Source organism: Hemiscyllium ocellatum, chromosome 18, assembly GCF_020745735.1.
Source record: "Hemiscyllium ocellatum isolate sHemOce1 chromosome 18, sHemOce1.pat.X.cur, whole genome shotgun sequence".
Lineage (NCBI taxonomy): Eukaryota > Metazoa > Chordata > Chondrichthyes > Orectolobiformes > Hemiscylliidae > Hemiscyllium > Hemiscyllium ocellatum.
Window position 1 is genome coordinate 37,599,752 of NC_083418.1, and position 12,463 is coordinate 37,612,214.

The 12,463-nt window shown below is 38.5% G+C and overlaps 1 protein-coding gene across 1 annotated transcript in view; it reads left to right on the top strand.

Moving 5' to 3' along the window:
• The window catches only part of ush1c (Usher syndrome 1C), a 218,925-nt gene that overhangs the window by 107,484 nt on the left and 98,978 nt on the right, over positions 1 to 12,463 (top strand). Inside the window, exon 15 of the mRNA XM_060838636.1 lies at positions 10,738 to 10,787. Within this exon, the coding sequence (XP_060694619.1) occupies positions 10,738 to 10,787 (50 nt within the window). The remainder of the gene's footprint in view (positions 1 to 10,737; positions 10,788 to 12,463) is intronic.

The window sequence follows — 12,463 nt, forward strand, 5'->3', positions numbered from 1 at the left end:
CTTAATTATGATAGTGAATTAATTACAGTAGATCTGTAATGCCAATCTGAAGCATTCTCCTGATTGATGGGGACAGTTATGCCATAGAACAGTTGAGATTTGTTTCTTAGATTGAAATACATTAGTGATAGGTTGAAGGTTTAGTTTTATTATAGATATAACAGAATAATAGACAACATCTGTCTTCATGGAGAGTGTGTTGCTGGAAAAGCACAGCAGGTCAGGCAGCATTCGAGGAGCAGGAGAATAGACATTTCAGGCCTGGGCCCTTCATCAGGAATCTGGAAACATTCCTGATGAAGGGATCCAGCCTGAAACATTGATTTTCCTGCTCCTCGGAAGCTGCCTGACCTGCTGTGCTTTTCCAGCAACACACTCTCAACTCTGATCTTCAGCATCTGCAGACCTCACTTTCTCCTAACATCTGTCCTCTATCCATCACAACCAGCGGTAACCCTGTTAAACTTTGTTACTGCCAAAATTTTAATGAAGCATTCACAGCAATATTCAGCCAGACATGCCAAGTGGATAGTCCATCAAGTGTCCCCAGCATCACAAATATCTGTCTTCAGCCAACTCACTTCATTTCACATATCTCAAGAAACAGGAGGCATTAGATACCACAAAGGCTACGGGCCCTGAAAACATTCGGGTAATAGTACTGAAGACTTGCGCTCCAGAACTTGGCATTCCTATAGCCAAGCTGTTCCAGTACAGTGTTGAAAAATGTGGTCCTGGAAAAACCAGCAGGCCAGGCAGCATCTGAGGAGCAGGAGAATCAACGTTTCGGGCATAAGCCCTTCTTCAGGACAGCCCTTCTTCCAGTACAGTTGCAACACTGGCATCTACATGACAATGTGGAAAATTGCCCAGGTATGTCCCATGCAGAAAAAGCAGAAGAAATCCAACCCAGCCAATTACTGCCCCATCAGTAAACTCTCGATCAACAGTAAAGTAATTAAAGGTGTCATCAACAGTACTATCAAGCAGCAATAACCTGTTCAATGACACCCAGTTTAGGTTCCGCCAGGGCCAATCAGCTCCTGACCTTGTTACAGCCTTGGTTCAAACATGGACAAAAAAGCTGAATTCCAGAGTGACAGCCTTTGACAACATTTAATTTCACACTTCAACTGAGTGTGACATCATGGAGCCCTAGCCACCCTGGAATAGAGAGCAAATTCTCCACTGGTTGACATTGTACCTAGCACGAAGGAAGATGGCTGTAGTTGTCAGTCATTTCAGCTTCAGCACATCTCTGCAGGAGCTCCTCAGGATAGCATCCGAGGACCAACCACCTTCAGCTGCTTCAATGATGCTTCAATGACCTTCCCTCCATCATAAGGTCAGAAGTGGGGATGTTTGCCAACGAATGCACAATGTTCAGCACCATTTGTGACTCCTCAGATACTGAAGTAATCTGTGTTCAAAAGCAACAAGATCTGGTAAAAATCCAAGTATGGGCTGAAAAGTAACATTTGCACTTCACAAATGCTCGGCAATGACCATCTTCAATAAGAGATAATCTAAACACCACCCTTGACATTCACTGGTGCTACCATCACTGAATCCCCCACTATCAACATCCTGGAGCTTATCTGGAAACTCAACTGGACTAAACATAGTGACTACAAGATCAGATCAGAGGCTAGAAATACTGTGGCAAGTAACTCACTTCTGACTTCCCACAGCCTGACCACCACCTACATGGAATACTCCCCACTTGCTTGGATGAGTGCAGCTCCAACAACATTCCAGAAGTTTGACACTATTCCAGGAAAATGTAGCCTGCTCTATTGGGACTACACCCACAAGCATCCATTCAGTCCACCAGTGACGCTCAGTATCAACAGTATGTACTATCTAGAAAATGCTGTGCAAGAATTCACCAAAGAATCTTAGACAGCACCTTACAACCACAGAACCACTTCCATTTATAATGACAAGGGCAGCATATTCATAGGGATATCATCACTTTCAAGTTCCCCTGCAAGCCACTCACCATCCTGACTTGGAAATATATCGCCATTCCTTCACTGTCACTGGGTCCAAATCCTGGAATTCCCTTCCTAAGGGCATTGTGGGTCAGCCTCCAGTATATGGATTGCAGTGATTCATGAAAGCAGTTCACCACCACCACCACAACAAGGGCTAGTAGGGACAGGCAATAAATGCTGGCCAGCATTAAAAAAAAACAAAGAGCCTTTAAATCCAACCAGTAAAAGAGGTATTAGCAACACCTGCCTTCTATTACAGCAGTATAATGAAACAAAGCGTTTGATTTGTATTGTAGTTAAAAGCAGTAAAACTAGTCATTAGTTTTGGTATTCATATGTAATGCTTTCTGTTCTTTGTCAATATGAGCAGTGAAGGGTAATACACACTGCCATTTTGATTTTATTGAAATTTTTCCTTTGTGAGAAAATGTCACAATGTTGAAGGTGCTCAGGATGTTACAAATTGCATTCCAGATTAGAACTGAAATGCAATGCTCATCAATATTTCATCATATTATTCAAGTGAGGGCTATGGGCTACAATGGATGAAAAAGGCTATAAATTTAACCTCCATTAACTGCAACACTGATTTATATTTTATTGGATTTAAACATTTCCTTCATGCTTACAGTGATGATTGATGTGGTAAAGAATGAAAGGTTTTCTGCTTTTTGCCAATGTCAAGCTTCCTCAGGTCTGGAAAAGACATAAATCAAATGCAATATGGAATCCTTTCAGCACTTCTTCAATAGGAAAATGTGCTGTCCTGTCAATAGTGTGAAATTCTTATCTTCCATACCAGCCATCCTCATATCTGTATGGATGCCAGATTAATATCAAACTGTGAACATTCTTGTGCTTTGGTTTTTGGCCTGTGCTCTCGATGGTGCCATTAGGCAAGGTTGAAGATGCAAATTGTGTGCTTGGCAGATGTGGAAGACGAACTCATGATTCCACTGAATGATACAATAAGATTCAAATGTATAATTAATGTTGAATCTTAAATTGCCAAGATTTAAAGTGTTATTTGTATACAAACCCATTACCTTAGCACTGGCCTACAGAGGAGGAAAATTGGGTGAAACAACATACCTCCAAAAAAAAAGTTGTGATTTCAAATAAAAGAATGACAAAGTTCTCTGGGACAGGTAAAGGTTATCATTGGAGTAATGGACTAGCAATCTGGCTGACTTGGTCTAAAGATTGGTTTTAAAAACTGTGGTTTAAACTCAATCAAAAGGAAAAAAGCTGTAAAGAGTAAAATCAAGGATGGATTGTGATAAAAACATTATGGGTCACTAATGTCCTAAGGGAAAGGAAAACTTCAGTCCCTACTCATATGGCTTATTAAACTCTAATTTCACATAAACATGGTTGACTCTTAACTAGTCCAGCAAAAGAAAAAAAATGTATAAAACATTTGGGAAATTGTAGTTTGTGACAAAAACTGACTTGTCATGCCACAATTGTGGTTAGTTGAGACTGAATTAGGAAAAGGTTCAATTGCCACAGTTCAACATTAAGATTGTAAGGTTTGCAAAGCTTGTGAACTATATGGGTACATACAGTTAAATACTGTTTAACAAATATTGTGAATCTTAAAACAGAATATATGCAATATTTTTACTTTTAAATAATTTCTTCTGGGATTATTTAAGAATTATTTAATAATAATTGTTTGCTACCATGCATATTGAAATATTAATCCTCATAATTTATATACATTTAAAATTCTCCCATGCAGTTGCCAAACAACACTTTAGTTTTTGTACATTTATATTACACCTTAGTATCAAGTTTTGCCATTATAACTTCCTATGTTTATATTGTAAACCTTCTGCTGACAATGATGCTGCTATTGAAAATATATTGGCACAATTTCAATCCAGTTCTTCAGGGTCATGGAATGGCAGTACTATACTATTCCTATTCTGAGTGTGTAAGTGGCACAACATTATCATCATTCTTTCATCTCCTGAGATGGTGGTTGTGCAGTGTTGGTGTGTTAAACATGGCCTGTTGGGGCTCAGGAGTGCCACTCTGGCATTGAAGACTCTGGTATTTGTTTCTGTCGAGGAAGTTTGTGGATTGAGGACATGGGAGATTCATGGTCCTATGCTTCTCTGAGCTTTCTTCATGGTCACCCAAACGTTTTGTTTCTACTCATCTCTTCCAATGTGCCTCCAAACTGTTATCCAACAAAGGTCACAACTATAGCTTGATGACTATCTCCCAGTTATCCGTGTCAATATCCACACCAATTTGATAGCTAGCTTGCATGATTCCTTTTAGCAGAGACATGGATGCCAGCAGGCTATTACCTAGTGATAGTTCTTGGTACAAACCATCTTTGAACATACAGCATCATTTCATCTAATAGAGATGGTTAAATGAGTCCAGATATCATTGGCTTAGCAGTGAGTGTACGGTGATGGAATTAGCCTCTTCCAATACTCTGTGATGAACTTGTCCTGCCATGAGATGCTCTGGTATGACTGAATCAGCAAAGCTGGAAAATATTCAGCTCCTGTCTGGAATATGTTGTCCAGTGATTACCTAGTGCTCCTGTGCTTAGAGGTGTATGCCTCATGATCTGGTGATCTTATCAGGTTGGCTATTGGTCCTCTACTCAACGTAGACCTAACAGTGACAGAGTAAAGATTGAAAATCAACATTACCATTGGATAGTCATAGCCATCTTTGAACAGGTAATAAGAAGTTACAAAGTGAGATTATTCAGATTGTGGGGAACACCATTAGTGACTTAATCATGCCATTCCTGTTGGAAGCAATAGTATAGTCCAGTTTTGGGACTTAGAACAAAATTAATTCAAAAGTATGCAGTAAACTCTTCAAAGCTATAAAACGTGTTTACTTTGTCAAACAAAAAAGAATTGTAAATAAGGGACAATTAAAGGTCCATTTGAGGCAACATCATCTTGGAGATGAGTGGAGCTTAGAAAGGATCTTTGATTTTGATTTATCTGGGTAATAGGGTAGGTTTTTAGATGCAGCATAGACCTTGATTAGTTTGAAATGAAGCCCACTAAGTGAAGTTATCCAAAATAAATAGCCCTTAGGCAGGCCTGCACTATAAGCACAATAAAACACTAAAATTGACTGCGTGAAAGATGAATGAGATTTCATCTAATTCTGAATCTTGGGAGGATCACACTCAGGAAGTTTGGATAGTTTGAAGCTAGTGAGAGAATCTACAGGGTCATCAGTCCCATATTGCAAAAGAAAGTAACCAGCAGATTAATGTGAAATTATTAGATAAGTAATTGGAACAAAGGACTGAGGCTGCCACAATCCAGAGAGAATAAAAGTAAGTTTTACCTCTAAGGGGTCAATGACATCTCGTCTATAGTCTAGACTGGGGAGGGGACTGCAGAGTATAAATAATTTTAAGAATGATGTCCCATATAAGAAAACTCTTGAAGACTAGGAATTCTAGGAAGTACTAATGACATATTAGTACTTATGACAGTAAAGTTGGTGGAGTAGTGGACAGTATGGAAGAATGTTGCAGGTTACAGGGGGTCTTGGATAAACTGCAGAATTGGGCTGAGAGGTGGCAAATGGAGTTCAATGAGGATAAATGTGAGGTGATTCACTTTGGGAACGATAACATGTAGGCAGAATACTGGGTCAATGAAAAGATTCTTGGTAGTGTGGATGTGTAGAGGGATCTTGAAGTCCATATACATAGATCCCTGAAAGCTGCCACCTAGGTTGATAATGCTGTTAAGAAGGCATATGGTGTGTTAGGTTTTATTGGTAGAGGGATTGAGTTCCAGAGCTGTAATGTCATGCTGCAACTTTACAAAACACTAGTGCAGTTGGATTTGGAATATTGTACACGGTTCTGGTCACATCATTACAGGATGTGGAAGCATTGGAAAAGGTGCAGAGTAGATTTACCAGGATGTTGCCTGGTCTGGAGGGAAGGTCTTATGAGGAAAGGCTGAGAGATTTGAGTCGGTTCTCATTGGAAAGAAAAAGGCTAAGAGTGGATTTGATAGAGATATACAAGATGATCAAAGAATTAGATTAGGTAGACAGTGAAAGTCTTTTTCCTAGGATGATGACATCAGCTTATAGGAGGGGGCATAGTTACAAATTAAGGGGGAAAAAGATGAAAGGCAGATGTCAGACAAATGTTCTTTACTCAGAGTGGCAAGGGTGTGGAATGCCCTGCCTGCCAATATAGTTAACTCAGCCACATTAGGGGCATTTAAACAATCGAGTAAAAAGTGAGGTCTGCAGATGTTGGAGATCAGAGCTGAAAATGTGTTGCTGGAAAAGCGCAGCAGGTCAGGCAGCATCCAAGGAACAGGAAATTCGACGTTTCGGGCATAAGCCCTTCATCAGGAATCCTGATTCCTGATGACGGGCTTATGCCCGAAACGTCGAATTTCCTGTTCCTTGGATGCTGCCTGACCTGATGCGCTTTTTCAGCAACACATTTTCAGCATTTAAACAATCCTTGGATAAGCACATGGATGATGATGGGATAGTGTAGGGGGATGGATTTAGATTAGTTCACAGGTTGGTACAACATCGAGAGCCAAAGGGCCTGTACTGCACTGTCTTGTTCTCTGTTCTAAGTTCTACATATACGCAAGTACATATACGCAAGTAATAATTGTGTTCCTAAGACCAGCTTGCTGGTGAAAATGTAGGGTGTTAACTTTAACACAAGTTGTGTTTTGAAGAAATTGAAATCTACCTATTCCACCCCAAAGAGTAGTGCCAAAGAAGCCAAAAATAAATTTATTATTGAATTTTTTATTTACAAATAAGTAATTTCTGTTGTTTTCTTGCAGTACAGAAAAGAAAACTAATTAGCAGCAGAGCATATATTAAATGACTATGAACATCCATGACACCACAAAGCTCCTTGTCTTCAAAACTAAATTTCATGTCCTAATCTGCTTCTTGGATGCCATTATCAGTATCACCAACAATCACGTCATCATCAGCCATATCCTTCCACAAATAATTATTCTCTTGCCACCAAATGTATTGAATATTCCACATTCCTTGAATGATCTGAGGACAATCACTACTGATTACAACCCATTCCACACAGGGTTACTAACATCAGAGCTTATAGGCTGCCTCTGTTGGTGACTGTTTTCTCTTCTTCAGTCATCCAGACATTCTGCTTTTTCTTTGTCATGTTATCCTGGAAGATCTTGTTTTGCGAAATATCAATTGTTGAATAAGACTGGTTAGACCAGGCTTCATTACAATTCTGGTGTTTTACAGCTTGACATCAGTAATGTAATTGACAAAGTGTGATCTGAATAAGTCCCAGCTGAGAAGACTTTTTCTTTAATGAAATCTGCCTGGTTGGAAACTCCAAACTTTGCTCAAGCGACATTCACCATATATTACTGTGAGAATGGACAATGCTTCTCAGACATTGCTGCTTTTTGGAGGATTTTTCTCTTTTTATTATCAACATTATCCTAAGTTTTTTTCCAGTTGGACAAACACAATAGCACTACTGTGTACAGAGGAATGTCGATTATCCGAAGGACACTGGCATGGAGTATTTCGTTCAGTTAATCGAATTCCAGATAATCAAATGTCAGATAACATAGTTTAGCCAAGCATCGGGACCTTGCGATCTTGCCAGATAATCCAATATTCGGATGATTATGATTCTTCCATATCAACATTTTTCATGGCTAATTGGCTTCATCACCAACATTTTCACGGACTGTTTGACTGGCTGGCATATTAAAATTCGTTGGAGTCCCATCTACATTCCTAATACAAACCAAACTTTGTCCAATCATTTGTGTGTCTTTGACTGGACACCACTGAAATGCAATAAACCTGTCATTAATTTCTGCTAGGAGACACTCCAAAGCCTTGTGCCTTTGTCACAATGCAGTATCATTTCTCTTCATAAAACTGTACTATTTAAAATGCTTTATCTTGCTTACTTCATTGAGAAGGTTCGGATAGACCCGTGAAAAGTTGAGAGTCCATTCTAGTGATTTTTATTAAAATATTTTTCCAGTTCAATTTTTCTCTGGTTTTCCTCCGTTAAATATTGATACTTGCTGTCTGACTCAAGTTTGACAATCCACTCTCTCTCAGTTCATTTCATCACTGTGTCCACCCGACTCCTTCCTGCTTCCTTTAGTTCCTCCTCCTGTTAATCTTTATCCTTTACTCCTGAATTGGCATTCACATCAATGGAAGCAATGGATTAAAAACATTGAGAAGCTTGCCCAAACAGTAAGGGTACCAGATGCACCGTGCGTGAAGGCTGATTGCATACTAACAATGTTTCAAGGGGCTCCATGGCTCTCACTGTGGGTTCACTTTGCTGACATGGTGGACTGATCATGGGGGAGTCTCTATCTTCAAATATGTAGGTAGAGCCAACCAGCGCAGGATGAATACATTCTGGCTGCTGGCATGATGATGGACATTCACCAAAAGCATAGTCTTGGCAGGATCTCATGCAAACAGAATATTTTTTGAAATAGGAGCCGTTGTGATTCTCCTAGTATATTGACATGAGATTCCCATAAATCACATGCAATCAGTGATGCTCTAAAGCAGGAGGAACTCTGCTATCAAACAGAAAACCTTGTGTTCTCTCATCCTACTTGTTCTCCTTAGCAAAGGACAATGAACTGCTTGTGCCTTGAGTAGATAAACATGATTTCTTGACTGATGCTATGAGGACACCCTGTTAAATATTGCCAATGTCCCCTACTCCCACCTGGAACTTTGAAGAACCCAGTAGTGTAAAATTGAGGGCGATGGTGACAGTCACTTTGCCAAACACTGAACCTAAGTCACTTCAGGCGCTGCTGCTGGGTGAGGTAAAGTTGAAAGTACTTTTTTTTGGAACCCTTAGCAAAAAGGAGGAGCACTCGCTTTGGATAATGTTAAAAGTAATCCTTAAATGGCAGAAACATTGAGTATTTTCTGTCAGAGTGACAAAATAAATGAGTGTTGCTTTAGAAGTACGACTTTGATTTCCTTATAATCCAGTTATTTACGCCATGGCTACTTAACCTGAAGGTACTAACTAATTTGACCAGGTACTTGTGTCTCTATGTCAAGCATCTTGAAACATTTTTTGATTTTGTTAAAGCCAATGCACAGAGAAGTATTATGACTCATTTACAATAATTGATCTGCCTCACTTATAAATATTTCTTTGCCAACATCATATAGTCATGTATTGTTCAGATGTTCTTTTGCGCAACCCAAAATCCCAGAAAACATTTGATGTCTGTACTCTAGAATACTGTGACATCTTCAGAAATCTGCAACTGTGATTCCCTACAGTGCAATGCCCTGATTTCAATTATGGAGCTGTGTACAGTCACCAATTGTAGAACACAACTTCCAGTAGGAAAGGAAAAATATATGCCAACAGCTCTATTGCAATAAAATCATGTCACTTGCAATATAGATGGTGGGATAATCCTTTTACTGAAAATCAATCATTTCTTCCATGCTTTTTTGACACTAACACATTAAGAAGGATCAGTGCAAAATCCCTGCTCAGTTTGTTTTTTATAACTGTACATGGAACTACTGGATAAAAATTTTCTAAGGTCAATTTGTGGAGGAAGATAGTTTGGGTAAAGCCTCTGGCTTTCATCAAAGGTAATGCTGTGATAGTCTCTAAAATAGACTGCATTTACAAGAAACCCATTTAGAAATGTCAATATTTTAAATTTAGAAGTGTTACTTTTTTTTCTCTCTCTTTCTACTAATTAAAAAAAATGCTCTCTTAGAAGTGAGGGGCAACATCTGACTGTGCATTGATACTGTCTGACACCGAACCAATTCCTAAGTTATTTTCATTCAGAAAATGCAGCATAACATTCATTGTTCCAGCATCATAAGTTTTGTAAACAAATCTTGTTCTCTCCTTCCATTATTCTTCTTTCCCAGAAGACCAAAAGACTGATGATCTTCAGCTAGCAATGGATCAAGTGGCTGAACCAAGAATGGAGCTGAAAAAGGAGCAGGTTTGGGTAGCCAGTATTAAAGCTTTGGGGCTGAGTATATGTGCTGTATTTAAATTTCACCTGCCAATCAAAAAAATGCTTCCTAAAACTGGGATATGGTGTGCCACAGGATCTGCAAAAGTTTAGAACCTCTTTCTCCTGCTTCCAAGATGATTTAAAACTCACATATGAAAAGTGCAACAACTAATTTTGTTTGAAAGCAAGGGAATATTTTCATGCAGAAGTCTAAAAGCATAAAATACTGTATCTTCTAGTTATCAAAACTTTACATCTGAATTCTATGCTTTCGAATACAGTCAGATCTTCATATAATGTAGCTGTCACTTACTTAGGACAAAATCAGAGATGTTTTAATTGAGCTTCTCAAGCATGGCGTTATTTTCCATGCTTCATTGGTGACTATCTTGTAGATGTCAGCAGAAACAAGTGATATTGAAATGTGATGTGAGGTCTGGCGTACTCAGGACTAGAGCACTCATCTCAAAGGCTTGACTTTATGAACTTCAGAAATGATCAGAATGAGAGGACAACAGCTTGCAAAGTATGGTACAGTTTGGTAAAGATGGTTCAGCATTCCACACAACATAATTTTTTTTCCCCAGTAATGAAGTTATGGCAATCACAGGATTGTGCATGTGTGCCGACACAGCACAGACTGAATTCTATGTTGAATAATTCATGCGACGTTAATTAACATCATTACTTTTCTCTTTTACTCTTAGCAATTGGTTGGTTTTATCGGTACGATGGCAAATATCCCACTACCCGAAAGGTAGAGAGTTTTAATAGTGTGCCAAGCTGCTTTTGTTTGCTTGTTTGTTTGTTTCTGTGTGGATTCACTTTAATTTTATCTGAATTCTAATTTTTTTTTCTGACAGTGCTGTTTCAATTTCAAGTAGTTCATGAAAATACATGTCATCACTTTGTTGTGTCATAATGACTGTCCAGAGAAGTTAGCTTGTGAATTAATGGTACATGGTAATCAAAATATTTGAATGATGTATCTCACTTACAAATAAATAAAACTATGAACAGTAACCTGTTCACAATCCTGGTAGTTGAATATATCGCAAACTTGAGGACTCACTACTTCAAGTGATACATAAAACACAGCTTGCCACCATTAAAAAGGCACTGATTCAGAATCTGAAAGCTGACATTGGGTGTTAACCGCTCCACAGGCGCACACCTATTCTTCATTAGTGAGCTTAGAATGTGAATGTAAACATGTTATTCAGCTGTAGCAGGCATCACAACTTGCAATGTCCTGTCCAACAAGGTACACATAAGCATATTTTATGTAGTTAGTAAAAGATAGTGATCAGAAGTGAATTCATTGCAGAAGTAGCACACCTTAGCGTCTCAATATTCTTCTCAATCAATGTCAGCTAATTCAGCACATAAAGAAGAATTAAATTAATACTTTCCTGCTCTGCATCTGCATACAAACTTTTATATCACTGTCTTAATTTTAGTAAATTCTACATCCTAGTGGAAGAAAAAAACAAAGGGTCATTTGAAATTCCTAGCAGAAAGACAGAAATGGTTGAGAGAATCCTTTGTGAAAGTTGTCATTGAAAATCTTGGCAATTTTAAGCACTGAACTGTGCTTGGATGTCAGCAGGCAGTGGCTTCCCTATCCTGTGTGGAAAGCAGCAGCTGGTGGACTGGGGATACTTGGAGGTAGCAAACAGAAAGCTACTAGCAGCTAAATGTGAGAGCAGAGGTTGTTACAAGGCTGTTGTGTAGTGATGGCATGAGCAGCACAATCTTTTTTAGTGTGGGACCCGAATGTTTGGCTTTCTTACAGCTCAAGCTGTTGGGACAATGTAGATGATGCTGTGCTCGAAAGACATATAAAATTTTACCTGGCTCCTGTATATGTAATCCATCCCTACATTACATTTATTAAGAGAGTCCTCTGGAAGACATGACAGAGTTATCTGTTTTCTAAATTACGAAGCATTGAAATGATGGGAATTTCTAAGACTGTTGAAAGAGACAGAATTAATAAGAAACAACTTAGAAAATCCTTTCCATTAATATAGCTTTTTCTGTTTATTGCTAACCACATTATGCTTTTCATTGTATACTTTCCACTAACATTAAAATTTTGCTGGGATTTGAATTTGCCTGGTATTTTCAGGCACTTTCAGACTTGCAATTCATGTTTGAAGTATCCATTTTAATACCAGAGTACAATAATGCCCAATTACCTACTATGCATAATCAATTTTTAAAATTGTGTTGTTGGTGACCTCTGCTGTCAGTTTTAAAAAATACATAAATTGAAAACCGTAGCTATAGTATGTAACTAAAAAGCAGATTAATCATTGATGTATTTCTGATATTTGTTTATGCTTCAAGTGATTGTAGGAAATGTTACAAAATTAAACAGTCAGCAGTCATGTGTATAATAAGCCACAAGTGCTTATCAGATATTGAACA